We start from the raw sequence: 19983 nt of genomic DNA on the forward strand, positions 1-19983 counted from the left end.
CTACTGCAAAATCCAGGCACGAAATGGTGGTAGCTTGGACTATACTTCTAGTGGAGGTGAGCAAGGAAGATCACATTCAACATACACTTGAAGATATTGTCTACCCAGTTTTCTGATGGACTGAAAGTAGGCTATGAGGGAACGTGGGAAGTGAAGGATAACATCAAGATCTTTGGCTTGAAAAATAGGAAGGACAGAGTTACCTGAAATGGGAAGGCTGTGGGAGGTGCAGATTTGAGGACAAGGAAAATCAGGAATTCAGCCATGTTGAGTTTGAGATAATTTGTCATCCGTGTGGAAATCAGGTGGACAGTAAGAGAGATGTTTGGGTTTGCAGGGGAGGGGGGGGTGGGAATAGACATTTCAGCTTTAGTCGCTATAATGCCCTCAGAAGCAAGGAAATGGATGGATCATCTGGGCACTGATCAAGGAGGCTGTGTGATGGGGTCGTCCAACAATTACAGGTTGAGTAGAAAAGGGGGATCTGGTGAGAGATCCTCAGAAGGAGCAGCCAGGGAGGAAACCTGAAAAAGAATCATGGAAGGCCCACCACGGAGAATACATTATTACTCACTGCAAAAAAATACCACTTTCGTAAGTATCGCTGAACTTGAGTCACTAATTTATAAAACAAGAGACGTAATTGACTAAGCACATCTATCTATAAAGGGAAAATTAGATTTAGAAAGAATTATGAACAGACGACAGGGCGTGGGGACGGCAGGACAGTGCTTACAGTTCACAGTGCTGCGTCCTTCCCAGTCGTGGGGTGAACTTTCAAGTTTTATGCTCACAGAATGAGAACTAGAAAGAAAGTGGTCACAGTTGTGTTACCTCGATATGGAACTTTGGGGGACTTTTCACTAAATCTGCCAGATGTAGATTCTCATAGGGATTGTACCTGTCATATGGGTGTGTTTTTTTTAATGTACTGTTCTAGTGACTTCTATTTTCAGGGTCACTTCAAAATGCACTCTTTCTTACTTTGGATTTTTGCTCTGAAATGTAAAATTTATTACAGAATGTTCTCTGCATTCAGAAAGGCCCTCTTTTCAGTGGCCCTCGGAACCTGCCAAGAATCATCTCTATACTTTCAAGCATAACCCATGACAGACACTGTATTCACATCCGATGTGTGGAAGATTCACTGCCAAATTATAAAATCCACCTTCCTTTCTTCATTTCTTTTCCTCTGTGAGTCTTGAAGGAGAGCTTTCTCCATCACTTCCTTGTACATGCTCATTTCTTTGCAGAATTAGTTTAATATCCTAGAGAAGGGATTAAAAAATTACAAATATTAACAAGTGATGTAGGACTAATAATGATTCAGTGTATGGCAGTGATGAAATTGTAAATTGGTTTTCTTTGTTTTTCTGATTTGTCTTTTAATGAACTTTTCTAACTGTATTTTTTTTTAAAGTTTGTTTCTTCTTTTTTTTTTTTAAAGATTTATTCATTTATTTATACAATCACTGGGCACAGTCAGAAGCGCTGGAGGGTGAGAGGATTCACCAGAGCCAGAGCAGGGAACAAAACAGGCAGAGTGACAAAATACACTGCTGAGGGGAGCAGCGGGCGTGGCAGGAGAGGTCTGTCGCGCCATGTGGGACCCTCGCCTGCAGCCGGGGATTGAACAGGCACTGCAGAGGCTGCAGGCAGCCCTGCAGCCCAGCACTCAGCCACTGCACCACCAGGGGAGGCCCTCTAACTGTATTTAATAATACAATTTTTCCATTCTAAACTTTAGTAAATTGTTTTTATTTTTACTTTTCTCCCTTGAGAAAAAAATGTTCTTTATTTAGCTTGAATCCTGTCCTACTAGCTGTACCCTTGGAAAGATAGTAAAGGTCTTGGAGTCTCTATTTCCTTATCTAATAATGAAGTTGTTCTATTAGATTAAATAATAACTGCAATAATTAAAAAGAGCATGGCACATAGTGGGCAAGTCAAAAGATTATTTCCCTATTAATGAATAAAACACCATATTCACCTTCTACTATGGGAACAGCCCAGTGCCAAATTAGCCACATCAATAAATTTGTAGAATTCTAGAACAGCAGATTATTTGGTGGGGAGAACTTTTCTCACTCCACTATTTTATTTTAGCATCAGGGATAGAATGCTTTTTTCTTCCCCTAGCCATCTGAAATACCTAACTAGCTTACATTTTAAATTGCAGATACTTTTTAAAATAAACTGAAAATTTTATCATAACATAGAAGGGGCCCAAACAAGTAAAAAACAGAAAATAAAATTTAGGCAGTTTCTAGTTTTCTTATTTTATGAATTTAGGGAAGTGTTATAAGAATTTAAGTTTCTTTTCCCAGAACTGAGTTCCAAAGGTTGCAATTTGACTGTGGTCATTTTACTGAGGAAGATGAATTGGTTCCCTGTCTGAGCTGTGACCCTGCTGGGTGGCACAAGGGTCTATCAGCCATTGCCAGGAATCATGGTGAATCATCTTCTTGAGGGAACTTTTGGTTTATAAACACAGATTAATGTGAACATAGATTGTGTTCTTGAATGAACAACTGAAAAAGAACAGCTGTTCATCACTGGCCTTTCTTATCCTATCTACCACACTGCTGAATAATGTATCATCTGTGAATACTCTGGTTATACGTGTTAACTGAGTGTTAACTTGGGGATGAAGGAGTGGCCTAACCTGGTGACTTTCTGTCACGCCATTGCAAGGGGAAAATCGTAAGTTCCAGATGTTTAAACCAGACCCTGATAAGTTTATAGCTGAAATCAGGGGCCATAATTTTCACTAGCATTTAGTTAAAAGGGAAAAGTCTGGCAGTCTAGAAATGTTTGCGTGGGTGCATTGAAAATGCAAAGCACGGAAGCAGCCATCATATTTTGTTTTAAAGATAAAGGAGAAGTTTCATGAATATCTTCAAGTCAGATACCTTGAAGAGAAAGTGGGATCAAAGTCCTCTCAAGTCACATTTATAAGGATAGGTATTTTGACTTTATGTAGTTGGGTCCTGGCTCACTTGTTTATTAGAAATATTCCTGTGACATCCTGATTTTAACACTGAAAGATTTGCTATCTTCTTTTGAATAGTAACCTTCATTTTAAGGATACATGCTTGATTTACAGGTTTGTTAAAAGAAGTGTACATTTATTCAACAAGGACACTACATTTGCTAGGTTGGCATAGGAATTTGTGTGTTCACTTACATCTGTAAACATTTGTCATAAGCAGCTAATCAACTTTGTTCAAAAGCAGCTCAGTTATAGTATTTTATTGACCTGGTTACATTAAACCAATGTATTTTTTTTTAACAACTTAGGAATATTAGTTAAAAATAATCTCCATAATAACCTCCATCATAAGGTCTATGAAAGAAGAGGTTAAATGACTTTAAACAAACAACTCTAAAATCCAACATAAAAGCTGGATCTTCCACATAAGTATTGACCACATAGGGTTTCCTGAGACTACAGTTTGGATTCCTTGTCATTGTGGCATTGCAACGGGAGAAACTTCTTTCTTTCCAAAGAGTAGACACTACACTCAGGAGATGGAAATGCCAACTGATTAGTCCATCCACAAATAAATCACATGACTCAGAAATAATTCATGGGCACTGCAAGCATCATCATCACCATCACCAGCATCTCCAGCATCACCAGCATCACCATGCACCATCACAAATCTCTAACATTTATTGCCGCTTTCTGTCTGCCCGGCAGAGTCAAGCACTGAACTAGCATGAAGTCATCAAATCTGTACAAGAATCCTACAAGGTATGTGTGCTAGTTAACCCTGTTTTAGGATGGGGAAACCAAGGCACTCTGAGGTCACTTGCTCAAGGCCACACAGTTTAAGGTATGAACCCTATCAACATGGTTCTGAACACTCACTCCTAACCCACAAAGAAGCCGCCTCCCAAGAGGAGAAAAAGTAAAACATCAAAAGTTACTCATACACTCATAAAATACACACTCATATATTTTAAAAAGTTGCTGCTTCTAAACAAGGTTCTAAACAGGAACCTTGTAAACACAGAGCTCTCAGGCAACAACCTCCACTTCCCACTGTTTATGACAGCAAACAACATTTTAACCTGAAAAACCACACTCTAGCTTTTGCTCTACTTATCTGGAAAGATCTTTAAATAACATCACTGTGGTTAAAGTTCATTTTCAAATGTGATCTATTTGCTTGTACATGGATATCTGGAGCAAAAAATGATGACTGGACAAGTGTGATAGCTCCTGAGTCTTTAGAGACTATTTTTTCCTCTTTTTTCTTATCTTTTTTCTTTTTGTGTTCATTCTCTCTCTCTCTCTCTCTCTCTCTCTCTCTCTCTCTCTCTCTCTCTCTCTCTCCCTCCCTCTCTCTCTCTCTCCCTCTTCTTTCTTTTGTCCTCCTTTTATTTTTTGGTTAGTAAAAACGAGAACGGCGAACTTTATCGGCAAGGCAACCTCTTTCATTTTAGAATACTAGAATTTAGGTTTGCCAGTTCATAAGCTCAGCTCTCTTTGACTCATGACCGTATGAATGAGTCCTGCTTATGGGGCTCACTGGCCTCTGGGATTCCTCACCTTGGGCTGGGAAGGAGATGTGAAGGGCAATGGGAGAGCAGCAGATGAAGTGGCTGTCTGGGCAGAAGCCTCCTGGCAAGGAATGAATGAACAGATGGATGGACTGACTGACAGACAGTCTCCCTTTCCTTCTGCTGCAGGAGGGCCAGGCGATGCTCAGTCTGAAACTGGCTCCTAGGAGGCCAGGCAGCTCCTGACCCATGCACCAGGCAGAGCCATCCCATGCACCAGTGAAGATTTGGGGGATGAGCGGAGGTGGTTTTCATGGTCAACAGATCAAGGGGCTCCTGGAATATAGGGGTAGGGGCCCTGCATGCTACCATGCTGCCACTCCTGGGACAGCTGTGCTCACAGAGAAGCTTGCTGTTCAGATGCCAGCTGACCTGAGAGGTGTCCTGCAAGGTGAGGAAATGAGGGACACACCCAAAGCAGAAAGAGCTCCTTGAACTCCAGCTTTCTCTGGAAGCCCGAACACCACTGGGGACTGAATGCCGAAGGCAGTCATCTGTTGCCATATTCTTTTCTTGGTAAATGCTGAATGGCGTCCTTGTTGCAAGTTAATCATATTTAGTCATTTTGCCCAGAAGAATGTTCCCAAATGGTTCTCTGTACAGAGTTTTTTTGTCCCATTAGGGAGGAGATCATTGTGCTATCATTTTATACTCCTACTTGTTCTTGGTAATAGAAGATATACTCTACTATACATAATTCCAGGGGATTTTGAGAATTATTTTGCTGGCTTAAAATCAGGGGGCTGTTCCCTAAAATGTGAAATAACATACAGGAGAAAGAGCAGTCTGCAGTGCTGGGCATCTGGAGACACCGTATACATGACATTTGCGGAGGAGAATGTGAGAGGGAGGGACCCGCAGCTGGCCACTCTCCCCCATCCTGACTCTCCCTCCTCCCTCCACAGTTAGTACTGAGTGCTCTGCCCACTGATTTCTAGGGTAACACTGAGTAAGTGGGGAAGAGGCTGGTTTTCATGAATGAAAGTGTGAGAGATAAGATACGGAGACATGTAATACATGACTTTCAAAGCAAACAATATTTGTGATATGTATGAACACAACTTGGAACAACTGCCCAATCATCTTTCCAAATATTTTGGCCCTATCTAAATAAAGAGAGACAAATAATAGTTTAAAGAAGAATCGTTTAAAAGACATAATGATGTGATGTGGTTAAGAAACAAAGGCTCAGGGCTATAGAAGTCAGCCCAGCATCCCCTGCTGAGAAGCCAATTTGTTTTCTATTGTTTTTTTGAATTGAATCCGGATTTTCCATTTGACTTCTGGGTCCTTTGCAAATCTTATAACCTGATCTTGCTAACTCAATGGAAATCACTTTAATCCCCCACAGAATGCTCCTCAAAGGGTCAGTTCCAGGTCCTCCTCTGCAGCCCCGCTCCTAGGCCTCTCCGCTCACCTACGCTGCTGCCTCCTCTCTACCCCAACAGAAAAATCTGTGTAGACCTCCTGTCCTCTCACTCCACTTTCCAAAACCCTGGGCATCTTTGAAGACTCAGCTGCTAGCACAAAAACATCTTATGCTCTGAAATCCTAGCATTATGCTTGGGTGCTTTTCCTTTTTATTATTCTCTTGTAGTTTCTTCATATCAACATTCTCTTGCCAACAGAAGTAGAATTTGCTTGAGAGTAGCAACTGAGTTTGATACGCACTGTTCTTTCTTCCACAGAAAGCGCTCAGTGTCGAGCAGCAATGCTAAGAGCCATCAGGGCCGCAGCACCTGCATGTGTCAGACACCACGACAGGTACTTTCAGTGCAGGATCTCATTTGATCCTCACCCCAGCCCTTTGAACAGGAATGGCAGTTATCCCCTTCCAGTGGGGGTGAGAGCCAGGATTGAAAGAAAGTTAAGGTCACGAGGACACAAAATTAAGTTAAGGTTAGAAGTGGACACAAAATCCTGTCCTGTGACATTCTGATTTCAGGGCCTGTGTTCTTGAATGCTATCACCACACCACAGCTGGATATGCTAACTGACTGCTAGAAATAAATTTCAATTCATATCAACATAGGTGATACAATTTAGGTGACCAAGGATCAGCAATTTGGAATAAATAAACCTATGAATAAAGATATTTAAGGCTGGATCATCTCATTTCTGGGTATAGGAGGTTATGACTGAGAAGTCAGGAGACAGCATTCAGATCACCTGCATTTTTCAAAGTGAAAGTGCTTTTTTCTTTAACGCAGCAAACCCTTTGTAGTCCAGTAAACAACCAGTAGGAGCCGAAGGGGGAACCTTATACGGCTGAGGGTTGAAACAATTTGCCACACCTGAAAGGCGGTCACTGTTGCCTTCCTTGCTGCTGGAGGCCTGACCTGGCACCTTGGATGCACATCCATCTCCGGGGCTGAAACTCACTGGTCTGTGTGAGCTCTGAGCTGGGTTCTTTCCTTCATTCCATTCTTCTGCTGGATTGGACTGGCCTCTAGAGTTTCCTTTTCCCAGCCTTCAACACTGTTTCCCTGGTGGCACTGACACATATCTGTCCTAAGCGCTGTCATTGTGGTGCTAGGACAATGTGCCAGGACAGCAGAGGATGATCGTGCTAACTCTTGGCTGGGGATCACGGTCCTCGGTTCTCTTGGGCAAAAGGGGATTCAATTCTCCATACTCTTTAATCATAGGTGAGGCTATTTAGATGACTGGAATGATTAGAACACTAATACTTCCACTTTTCAGTAGAGTATGAAAACTAACTTTTTCACCCAGCTTAACTATCATTAGTTCCAGTCTTCTGTTACAGATCCAAGTAGCTCATAATCCTGACGAAGTAGCTGCATAGTCATTTTACTGATAGTACTGTCTATATACTGATTGTACCATCGAAGTATTGATAGCATTCCCCATAGTACTGACAGTACCATCCAGACACTGGCACTACTCTCTATAGTACTGGCAGCTACCTCTACTGTGCCAATTTTGCTAACCTTCAGGCACTGTGCCCACCAAGCCATTCTGGTCTGATGCTATTACCAGTTTAGCTTCCCCAGACCTGCCTCTGGCCACTTTCAGTATCTTCCCCTCTCTGTTAGTCCACATCAGAGATGTCCCACCATGTCCTGAACTGAAGGTTCAAAAGAATTAGGACCCCTTTGGGTAATACTCACAGGAATTTTATAGTCTGGATAACTTGAAATCAGGTCTTGAATAAAAGGATGTTTCAACAGAGCAGCAACTTTAATTGGCTCCAGCTCCTTGGCACCTAAGTCCTGAAATACTTTTATGAAGTTCTTTAAAAGAGAAAAAAGTGAGTTAATTAACTGTAATCCTGTACATGTTAAAAAATGGTTTGACTTTCTAAAGGAATTCACTGTAATTTCAGTACACAATGATACATTTGAGACTAGTTCCTCAAACATACACTAACAATTGAGGGCAACTTTTCTGACATAGGGGTTGTCCCCTTCATGAAATAATCCAACCAACCTTGAAATAAGTGCTCTCTGTCATCAAGTGCCTGGAGAACCTGCTAGAGTCCTGCGCTTCATTTCTTCCTTGGAACACCTTGAGTAGCGTTTCCATGGAAATCTTTTCAGTGTTTGCATTTTCAGGACTTTCTTCTTTTTCTTTGCTTTCCTCTTTTGTTTCTCTTTTCTCACTTACAGAATCTTCTTCCTGCTCAGGATACTCCTCAATCGTATTCAAATAGGGAAACGAGGGCTGCACAATTAAAAGAAGGAACATGAAGTCAGACTAGCCCTGCCAGTCATCGAGACATTCAGAAAACACCTGCTTCCTCACATACTTTTTATGCAATGGAATGAGGGTGCTTACTACAACAACTCGGAGATAATACGCGAATTGCACTAGAAAACTTGTCAAAATCCTGGACCAATTCAGCTGGTATTTCCCTTTCCAGCTTTCTACATTGCCAGGTGCATCATAGTCCTCAATAAATGAACACTGGCATGGACCAATATAACCAGTGCCAGATTTCTATACATGATTGTGGATTTTAACATGATTTTCTTTGGCAATTTCCTGCAATCTAGAGTAAGGCAAGTTGATTTCTCAATTTAATAGATGCCGAGAGCTTTGGGAACATTTATTTGGATATGGAGGTTAAGCCCTACCAAACATTCAGATGGCAAAATAAAAAACAAATTGAGTATAGAAGGTCGGGCTGGGGTTCTTTCTGTTGCATCTTGAAACTTGGCCAAGAGCTGTGAACTCAGGCACTGGTGTTTTGAGGATGGTAAAGAATCAATTGTTCATGAAGTAATCTCTTGTACCAACATTCTGAAAAATATTCCTACCCTTTAATGTAGTAATTACAGATCTAGGAATTGATTCTAAAGAAATATTCATGCACATAGAGATGTTTTTTATATGAATGTTCATCCAGTATTATTTACAGCAAGAAGGAAATGCTATCCTAGACTTAATGAGAAGAGTACCAATGTTTATAAGTTTTAAATTTAGTAGAAGCATTGATGATACAGATCAAGTAAGTTCTTTTTAAATTGTCACATAACCCCCACATATTTAAGGAATATGGCACAGAATAAGCTCCAAGAGCTCTGTAGGGACCGTGGGCAGTGTACTGACAACAGGCTGCATTTGTTCTAGCCCTGCATGGTCATCTTACTTCAGCTGGGTTTCCATGTTCAATGGTAAATTGGGACCTTAACCTATGCTGAGAGAGAGAGAGACAATGCTGGACCAGGGGAAGACATTGAATTAAGTCTAAATTTATCTATTGGTCCATCCAGCCACTCATCCATCCATTCATTTATCTCTCTGCCTATACAGTCTCTTCTCCATTTTAAAGAATTGAAAAAAAATTTACATGGCAGAAATGTGAAACTGGTCTTTTTGTCTCCACTTTAGAAGCTGGGAGAACATCACACTGACAGCCCAGCAACAATTTCCCAGGGCAATAGAAAATTCAATACAGCGAGGAGAACAAAGCTGTGATGTAAATAAAACCTCATGCTGGGTGAGGGAAAGGGAAATGAATTCCTATTCAGGGTGCCCCAGAGGTGCTGTGTGAACAAAACACTGTACCTGGGTGTGAGTAAAGGTCTAGTTAGTTTCAGTGATGGAAATACCAAGATGAAATGAAGCAACATGCTCTCCTGCACCGTTGCCATAATCAGGCGGGGACTAGCTTTCAAAGCCCCGATACAATCATCATGGGATAAATGAATTTTTCAACTTTAGCCAAAATGTAATAATTTAAACATTTGCGGTTTTAGAGTGCAGACTCCTTAAATTATTAATGTCAGAAAATGCTTTTAAATATTTTGCTATTTTAATTACTGGAAGATGGTCACAGAATAGCCTTTAGGCAGTGGGAGGTTTTGGAGGAGATTGAGACTGGTGCAGAGGAGCTGGCCCAGCATCCTGGCGTAGCGGAGGGTGTACAAGAAGAGGGGGATTTCTCCAACAGACATCCCTGAAAAGACAATGATTCTTCTTCTTTTTTTTTTTAATTTTGGAGATGTCTTTTCTTTTTTTCTTTTTAAACGATTTATTTATTTATTTATACAAGCACTGGGTACAGTCAGAAGCGCGGGAGGGTGAGAGAATTCACCAGAGCCAGAGCGGGGAGCAGAACAGGCAGAAGGCCCGAAGTACACTGCTGAGGGGAGCAGCGGGCGGCAGAAGAGGTCTGCGCGCCATGTGGGACCCTCCTCTGGTGGCCGGGGAGCAGCCAGGGATCGAACCGGCGCTGCAGAGGCTGCGGGCTGCTTTGCAATCCAGCGCTCAACTGCTGCGCCACCAGGGAGGCCCAAGAAAATGATTCTTGAGTGTGAGTATGTGACACGAAAGCAGTGATGTGAGTTTGGAGAAGCCAGTGCTTCTGAATGAGCAGTTGTTAATGACATCAAAGCTCATGGTGAGTGAGCCTGCCCTCCACGCAGCCCGACCATGGCTCGGCTACCAGTGCAGGCAGCTCCTCCAGGGCAAATGTGTCCTGCATCATGGTGCCTGGCCAGCCTCCCCATGGTGCAGTCAGTCCAGCCCCACATCTCAGAAGGCAGAACAGGTTAATTCTTGGGACTGGTGTGGGCAAAGTGTCAAGAGCAGAATGGAATGAAACCTATGTGTCTCGAACCCCAGGGCCTCCAACACTCTGCTAAGATGCTCTAACAAGACTTTGAAAGTGTGGGAGATTCAAGCTCATTTACTGAATTCCAACATCAGAACCCCTCACCACACAGACCAGAATGAACTATTTTCCCAAATGTCAACTTATTTAAAGCCTCACGAGGACGAGTGCATTACTCGTGAATGCTTTGCTCCTGAGTTCCTTTTAAATTACCCAGGAAGCCGTGCATTTAAACAGGCCTGTGCCACATTGAATAAAACAGCATGAATAGCAAAATAGAGTAAGGAAGCATGAAATATAAGGGCGCCTTCCAATTGTTTGTGTTGAAAGCAAAACCAGAGATTTGATTAAATGTCTTGGGAGTGAAGATGGATCTGTTGGAGGTGTTATTTCTGAGCAGGCTCATTATGGCTTCCTGGGATGAGGTTGCCCAGGAAACTAGAACACACTTGGAGAGGGCACAGAAGTGGGGCGGAATAATTGGAGGCAGGATGGTGAGGACAGGGGTGAGCAAGAATGAGGGAGGTAGGAGGATCCTGTATTTCAAAAGCAACTTGGGTTCACACCAAATCAGGAATAGTGTGTGTGGTGTGCCAGGCGTGTGCTCTACCTCCCGCCCCTCACCCCGGTTTCATCTTTGTGGGTTATTTCCTGTGCAGTGTCCTTGGGCTTCAAAAGAGCTCTTTAGAGAAGCCCTCTGGGGAGCAGCTTCCTGGGTGGGGGCACTTAGCTTCTGGTGAAGGAGTTGTTCAGGGACAGAGGGATGCTGTGCCTTCCTGTGCTCGCTGGTCTGGCTGCTACCCACCCAGGCAGCTCTCTGTTGCTGTGGCAACGGCTCTAGCACAGGCTTCCTGTTCCCTCTAGGCTTTCAAGTTCACCTCAGCCTCCTGGATCCTGCTACTGTCTCTGCCTGGGATGTCTGCTCTCCTCTCGACCCACGAGATGGGGTTCCATTTCGCCCTCAGTCTTCTTTCTGTTCCATCTGTGTTCTCAGACAATGCTTGCTTGTTACATGGCAGTTACTGGGGTGACACAAAGATTATATAATACACTGTCCCCAACTCAATGTAGAAATAACTCAGTGGAAGGATTCAATAGGTAATCAAACCCCTGCCTTGATTACTAGCTTTCCTTACTTGCCTCCGTTGCCCCCCAGTCTGTTCTCAACAAAACAGCGGAGACATTCCCATATATATTAAATCAGATGGACCATGCTCCAGGGACTTCTCATATCACCCGTGGCAGAGTCAAAGTCAAGCTCTCTACAACCTCTCTCTCCCTCACTCTCCTTCCTGCTGCTCTTCTGTAGGTCACTCTCCCCCAACTGCAACAGTGACATGTTGCTCCCTGAAATACACACCAGCATGCCTCTACTACTGGGATTTTGCATTTACCACCATCTTCACTTAAAATGCTCTATCCCAGATATGAACAAGGCTCTCTCACCTTCTCCAAGCCTTTGCTTATGTGTCACTTTACAGAGTGACATTTTGTGACCACCTGTGTAACACTGCCACTCCTGCCCCAGTTCCTGTGAATTCCCTGTATTTTATTTAATCCCTATAGCATTTATTTCCATTTACATGGTCTATGTTTTACTTATCATTTGTATTGTCTGTCTTCCTCCACAACTGTTAAGTTCATTGCTGTATGCCCAGGTCGAGAGTGGTTCCCAGCACCCAGAAGTGCTGGATAAATGCTTCTTAAATAACGCGTATGGGCCTGGGATAGTTCTCAGCACTGCCAGAGAGGATCTGAATATGAAGGGGGCTCAGTTGAGAAAGTATGGCTCTGGGGTATCAACAGAACCTTCTTGAATGATCTGGTGGTTCAAATAGGGGTGGATGCTGGGGAAGCCTCAAGCTCTTTGAGTCAAGGGTACTCCAGATAGAGGGAATAGAATAAGATAAGGAGATGGGCTAGTAAAATGTGTGAACATCTATTTACTTCTGATGCACAGGTCTATGTTAACCTGTCTTATTCTGTGTTCCCTCTACATTTGGGACATTACTCTGCCACTCTTTGTTTCATTCTACCATTCTTTTTTATAACTGGACAGCTTCTCATTAGGGCAGCATATGGCTTCTGCATCCCTCACATATCACAGGGCTTGCAGATACATGATTTATTTTGCTAATGTTTGAGCCATTCAATTAAATATTCACTGAGCCAAGCCCTGCCAAGCCCTGAAGAAGGTTCAGGGTATATAAAAAAAGATACCCTGTCCAAAGGATGCCTCAAATCTAGTAGTTACCTGCTAGACTCTGAAGTAGTAGTTGCCTGCTATTGGAATGAAATACGAGGCAGAGAGTGCTGCAGGAACACATAGCAGGGCATGTCTGGCCTCACTCAAGGTCAGAGAAGGTCTCCCAGAGGACAGACATTCAACTGAGATCTCATGGAAGGCTATGATCCATGTGAGTTAGCTCAATCCATTGGGGGCTGGAGGTTCAGAAGACACATCCATAACTCATTCCTTATTTACCTGGAAAAATCTAAATCAGTCATCTTCTATCTAAAAAGACAGCTTTTTTGAGTGGAAATAAATATGACTTGTTGAACTTTCTGTTGCTAAGATTTGGAGTGATGTCTATAGCAGGTCAGCTTATTAGGTGTCAGTCAGGCCTCACTGAAGTCCCAGTGGGAGGGGAAATACATCCCCTGCCCATCTGCTCAGGGTCAAAATTTTTCCAAAAGCATCTACGTCTTCCCGGTTGCTGATGTTGTCATATGAACTTCCTGTGCTCACACTCTTTCTCTCTCTCTTTACTGCCGGCCCCCGCCCCCCAACTCCCTCCCAGAGTATCCAGCCTATTCTAATCTGACAAACAAGTGTGAAAGGAAAAGAAGTGTGGCTAGGAGTCTGAGGAGCTTGACTGGAAGAGGTTCTCCATAAAGGAAGACCAGAAATAGGTATTCCATGCCAAGGGCCACAGCTCTGTCCCTGAAAGATCAGAAGATAAAGACTATCTGTTCATAAAATCACATTCACTAGGACCCTGCTCTGAGCCTTTTCTACCCCTAAATTTAGGGAATACCAACTCTTTTGAAGGGGAGGTGTAAGGCTTTATGAGATATTAAGCTGCTTTGTCCCTGGATGCAGGTGTCTGTGGATTTTGGGTGGCCAGGCTTGGGCCTGAAGCACTGTGAAGTGCTAAAGAGATGTGCGATATGTCTCAGGCCTGACCTTTTTACACAGACTTTCCATATTGTCTGACATAAATTGGGTTGATACCAAGGTCTCTTTCATTTCTCAGGATCACCACTTCATGCAAAATAAAGACTGTCTATTATCAAATGAACTTTGATTCTACCAAGACACTTTGAGCCAATTTTGATTTAACCACAAAACACAATTTTTAGATTGTGGTTTCTCAGTTCTTAATCCAGTTGAGTCTGTCTTTATTGAAAACCTAGTTACACGTAGAGCATTGGGTTAGGTACTCAGCAAAATACGAAGGCAAAGAAAGCAGCCTTTGTTGTTAGATGTTCAGCATCTCTGGCAACCCCCTCTAGGTACCAACCTGGCCCATTTCTGGAATGCAATTACCTTCTCTATGATACTAACTGAAGTTTTCACTGGTTGGAAGACGTGAGCTCCAATGGCCACACTGAGCGCCCTGTAGACCCCTTCCACGGCGTCCGGATGGCAAGCAAAATACAGCAGCATCCGGGTGTAGTCCAGCCTGGGGGGATCCCTGTCATAGTCAGCAAAGAGCCTAAAAAAAAACTGGCATACAGAAAGAATGTCAGCCGAAGACACAAGACTGCCACTCTGGAGGGCAGGGGATGGGCAGGAATGAAGAAGTCCTCCAGGAGCTTTGGAGTAAAGTCACTTTCTGAGAACTTAACTTAAGGCATGAACTGAACAGTAAGCTAAGTAAACAAACAAAAAGCAAGAAAAAGGAGGACTCGAGAGTCTAATGCTCATCAATGGTGTCAGCAGATGCAGGGAAATAGGCTAATTAAAGGTGGGGGGAAGGCATGTTAAGAAAAAAGAAGCCTGAGCAAGGGCCACCTGCCTGTGCCTTCTTCCAGTGTGGATTCACACCCAGGGCGAGTGTGCTAACCACTGCACATCAGTTCATTTGGCAAGACTCTCCCCTGAGTGATTAACAGTCCGCTTTATATGGAGTCCCTTGTGCATATGGCAGCATGAGGGGCTCATGCTTGGGGGCCTAATATCTACTGGGACCCTGCAAAGCTGAGGCCAAGCCCTGGGGAACAGGCCACATCTCAACACCTATGTGGCTGGCCTTGTTTGGGAGGTGGCTGGTTTCCTAAATCTGCTCTTCTGAAACACGCACATCAGTTACCCGGAGAGTGTTCAAGATGTAGAGTCTCATGAAGTAGATGGTTCTGGAGTGGTCTGAAGCTGTGCATGTTTAGTAAGTTCCTGAGTAAACCCAAAGCTGCTGGCCCTGACTTGTGCTTTGAGAAGCAAGTTGCTGGATCCACAGGTTGTTTCTAGCATGTTATTCTCTATCACCAATAATCCTTACAACAAGGTACAAATTTAACTAGGCACACATAAAGATAGCAGTTGGAAGCATGGAGTTCTGATATCTGAAAATTCTAATAAAAATTTGAATAGAAACAACTTTGATTGGAAATTGCATAGAATCTTTCATGCGACAATTGTGAGAGGTCAATGGGACCCTCAAGTTCGTTCATTCAACTACTCTGAGCATGTGTGTGCATGTGTGTGTCTGTGCATGTATGTGTGACAGAGAGAGAGAGAGAGAGAGAGAGAGAGAGAATGTCCCAGTTGATTCCTTGGTGCATTTTATTCTATTTTGCCAGACATCAAGATTTCCATGTTTGTGGCTCATTCATGCTTGTAGGTATTTCTATAATGTCAAATTTATTACACCTTCGGGTGACAAACTAGGCTTTGAAGAATTGCTTTCTGACCTCCTCCTCTTTCAACCCACCACACCTGCTGAAGAGGCCTCATCTCTTTTCCTGTCCCCACACAGACACTGGAAGTTCTTGTGTGTGGGAGTGCAGGGCTGAAAAGCTTTGGAAGAAGGTTTCTGCAGCAAATGTGTGGATCAACAATTTCTCAACTAGAAGACAGATGAGAAGATAAAGTATGTGGTGGCTGTAAAGCTTCAAGCAGCAGCTGAGAAAGATTTTGAGAACATCTGGTAGAACCCATTTCTCTTTAGATAAGTGCTTCTTTTCATAAGCGCACATAAAGCATGAAATTGGCTTACCCCCACTCCTCTTAACAAAGGGCAATCTGGTTAGATTTATCAATACCTTTGATGAGAGGGTGCGGTGGTATGGGGCATTTCTACTGAGGTCCCCCCCACAATCTTTCAGATTAGTCTCAGAGAGAATGTTTTCTGCTACATTAAACCCATTCTTTAGAGCCTGTCCAGGTTGGCAGCATAAAAGATTATTCATAAAGATAAAAACCCGTTTGTGACATTTCTGCCCCCTCATTCCCACGCAATTTGAAATGTATGTCTGAACAAGGAATGCCGTCCCCACAAAACTCGCCTCTTTTTTTTTTTGCACTTAAAGTTGTGGATATTTTTAAAATTATTTATCTATTTGTTTATTTAATGTTTTGATTGCGTAACAGTCACTTACAACACTGTTTATGATTTAGGGGCATAGGTTCGTATACTTTCAGATGTATGTTACCGCACCACGCCCACAACTAAAGCACCCATAGTCCTCCACCATCGTCTGTTGGGCCCCTCACCTGCCCCCCTCATTTCCTACTCCCAGTCTCCCCTTTAAGTAGACTCAGCTCTGCAGTCCTATTTCTAGAGTTTGTTTTGGTTTAGTTTTTTCAGTTCCTTTGTTTACCTTCTCTATGCTCCACATGAGCGAAACCATCCAGTATTTTTTTTTCCTCTTTCCAACTTACTCTGCTTAGCATGATCCCTTCTGGTTCCTATCCATGTTGTCACAAGTAGCAAGAGTTCATCATCTTCTTTGCCAGCTGAATAGAATTCCATTGCATGTATGCATGTATGTGTATATATAAATGTTAGGGTGCCCATTTTGTGTTAGGGTTCTTTGTTTACATTTTGTTAAGTTGTGTGTGTGTGTGTGTGTATATATATATATATATATACACACATATATACCATATAAAACCACTTCTTTCTCAGGTATCATAGCAATTTGGGTAGCACCACCACATAGGCCCCCTTGTCTACACTGCCTCACCAGCACAGTTGGCCCAGCCTGCCCCATAAAACCACTTCCTCAGGTATCCTCCCCCCCTGTCTCTGCCTTTGCCAACCTTGTTAGTCACCTTTTCAGCTTTCCTAGCAATTTTGTTAGCACCAGGAGTTAGGAGCCACCTGTCATGCCACCCCCACCACACACACAGCTGTCTACCATCTTTGCTCCATAAAACCACTTCTTTCTCAGGTATCATAGCCCTGTCTCTGCCTCCAACCTTGTTTCTTTCCACTTTCCAGCAATTTGGGTAGCACCAGGAGGAGCCACCTTCCGTTGCATCCACAGGCCCTTCCCTTGTCTATGTCACTGCCTCACAGTGCCCTGGGCTGGTCAGCACAGTTGGCCTCTGATTTTAGCTGCTGGGTAAGCAAGCAGCTAAGAGGCTCTGCCCTAGACTTTTTACTTGACATATTCAGACTGCCAGCTTATGCCCAAAGAATGCAAAGTTTGTTTACAAACTTTGTTCACAAAGTCTGGCAAATTTGTTCACAAAAAAAAAACATATAAAGACAGCCTTCCAGAATTTTGCTGAAGAATTGATCCCAGAGCTCCAGTTTCATGTCAAGAAAACCAACAATCAAAAAAACCAAAACGAAACAAAAAAAACTTCTCGTTTATAATTGCCAGCCTTGTATCTTGGGATTTCTTTCTTTCTTTTTTTGTTGGGGGCGGGGGGTGATTCCCTGATGCCTTCCTCTCCCCTGTTCTCCTTCTGGCATCTAGAAATGGTGCTTAAAAATATGCATCCAATCAAAGAGAAGTGTTTATTTCAAAGTTATAACTAGAATCATGCATAATTTTGTATTGCGATTTTGAATGAATGACTTTTCTGAAAAATGAACATTCGATATGTAGTGCGTTGTGCTTTCAAAACCTAACGTTAAACTTTTCTCGTATCTTATTGACTTGGTCTGCATTCAGTATATTTTTATATATTAAACATTCACTGAAGTCAGAGTGGTTTTCAGATCTTCCAGGCTTGTTTTCTGTTGTGACTTCAGGAATAGAGACTGATAACAATAATAGCGATTTAACAGTATTTTGATAATATAATTCGTAACAATAATAAACTGGAGGGTGATGGGCAATACTACATGCAAATCCTTGGCATGTTACACAAGTTAGTCAAGATCAAAGAGAAATGAATAAAAACATATGTTGGTAGGGTGACCATTCCTATCCAAAGCTTTAAGCATTGGAAGGACACTAAGAGACGAATGTATTGAGTAACATCTGCACTTATTTGACAGGCAAGAAATGTGAAACCCAGAGAGGTTGTGGAAATTGTTCAAGATCCCACTATGAGCTAACAGTAGGACTCTAAGATTTTGTCCCCTGCCTCCTCCCAGAACATTTTTATGCTCCGACCTTAGTGAATATTGAAGCATATTCTGTAGGGAAACAGGAAAGGAACTTGAGGGCAGGGATGGGATCTAAAGCAAATTACATAAATGGAAGAAAAGACAACAAAACTGACCAGTGTTATAGTACTAACGTTTTCAGTGATCATGGTAATTACCTTTATAAGATGTTCCTGCCTATTGAATGGCAAGGGTTCTGAAGGACTTTCCGGAACTTTTATATTTTCATCTCCTGTAAACCACAGACCAGCCTATTTAAAAAAAAGAAAAGATAAAATCATTTAAGTATGATGCTGGGATGTAACCATTCCTCTAAAAACCGCAGATAGAAACCAATTTGTTTAGGCCTTTAGAGCAGTGGTCTTCATAGTAGTATTCAGAAACCATGGAGAAAAGTCTAGAACTCCCATTTACTTGCATCTTGATCTCATTCTTTTGTATTTTTCATTAAAAAAATTGGTAATGTATATATTAGTTCTGTAGTATGCATGTATTATTTACTATTAAGACCCACAGATTGAGGAGACTAGCTGCAGTTTAATTGCTGGAGCATGTGATGAAACTAGGACGCCACCGCCATAGGTTCTGCTTATCTGGTGAAATTTTGGAGGGGTCTGTACCTGTGACACTAGTGCCCAACTCACATGTCCTGTTCACGTGGCTCTTTGCTCTTAGAGCCTACTGAGGTGCTGGTATGCGCTGCTGATGCTGGAAAAGTCTTTGCTACATGACTATCTCAAGAGATTGATGGTCTACCTTTTAATGACATTTCTCTTTGTCACCCCATACATGACACCGATGACCAAGTTCCACTTGGCTATGTATCTCCCACCCCTTCCTCCTTCCATTTCCACTGCTGCACTTTGCTGTTGAAGCTCATCATAACCTGATAGACCACTTCAGTAACCTCAGAGCTGTTTTTGTTTCCAGTCTTTCTTATTTATTTCACCTTATACCACGCAACCATAGCAATTCTCTCAAAATTTCAATCGCTAGATAGCATTCTCTGCCTAGAACTGTTTCCTTTTCTCATCTTTCACGCATCACCCCTACTACTGAGGTGACTGTTCGTCTGCCCATAGAAACCTACACACCTTTCCAGACTCCACTCAGCTCACATCTCTTCAGGGAGGCCCTTCTTGGTCTCTCTCCTGAAGTCTAATGTGACTGGTTTATGCCTTGTATTTGGCATTTAGTCCATTCTTTTGTTTGTTACCATTCCATTCTGCTAGTGAACATCAGATATTAAATTCCATGGATTCAAAGAAAATGTCTTGACAAGTTTAATTTTTATATAGGGAAATACCTCATACACATAAACATTTGGTTTCCAGATCTTACTCTTATCATCTTCCAGAGAAGCAACCTACCCTCAGCACTCCCTTTTGCCAAGAACCTAACTTGGTTTTCAGACCTAACTCTGGTCTAGTCCTTATGCTTCTTTCCTTCCAAGAATCAACGGTGATTCCATATAAGCAATGCAGTTATATGCTATTTTACTGTTCTAATGTGGTGTTCTCAAGAAATCTTATAAGATTTTTCCCTAGAAATTTTCGACTTTTCCACAAAATGACTTGTGGGTGAGAGTAAGTGTTGGAAGTCTGTAAAAGTCTTGTGGGCTGTTCAAGTGAGATTCTCTCCATGTCCTCCTCACTCGTATGCTCCTGAGGTGTGGAATTTGGGTGGAAAAAGGGAGGAGATAGAACATGGAAATTAACCACTCTCAAAACACAGAGGGTGTTCTAAATTTCTATAAATGCCTCAGCC

At 42.5% G+C, this 19983-nt stretch overlaps 1 protein-coding gene across 4 annotated transcripts in view; it reads right to left on the reverse strand.

Moving 5' to 3' along the window:
- Positions 1–819: 819 nt before the first annotated feature.
- Positions 820–19983, reverse strand: part of SPEF2 (sperm flagellar 2) — a 135907-nt gene continuing 116743 nt past the window's right edge. Inside the window, exons 32-36 of one of the 4 annotated variants that reach the window (XM_054687922.1) lie at positions 18375–18467; positions 14217–14378; positions 8020–8253; positions 7701–7823; positions 820–1268 (exon numbers count right to left, since the gene is read on the reverse strand). In XM_054687922.1, the coding sequence (XP_054543897.1) occupies positions 1179–1268; positions 7701–7823; positions 8020–8253; positions 14217–14378; positions 18375–18467 (702 nt within the window). In that variant the 3' untranslated portion in view covers positions 820–1178. Of the gene's footprint in view, positions 1269–7700; positions 7824–8019; positions 8254–11526; positions 11671–14198; positions 14379–18374; positions 18468–19983 lie in introns of those variants that run through there. The other 3 variants (XM_037529217.2, XR_008549106.1, XM_054687923.1) reach the window with 3 other exon arrangements.

This window comes from Talpa occidentalis, unplaced genomic scaffold, assembly GCF_014898055.3.
Source record: "Talpa occidentalis isolate TD23 unplaced genomic scaffold, MPIMG_talOcc4v2.1 talOcc4.6, whole genome shotgun sequence".
NCBI lineage: Eukaryota > Metazoa > Chordata > Mammalia > Eulipotyphla > Talpidae > Talpa > Talpa occidentalis.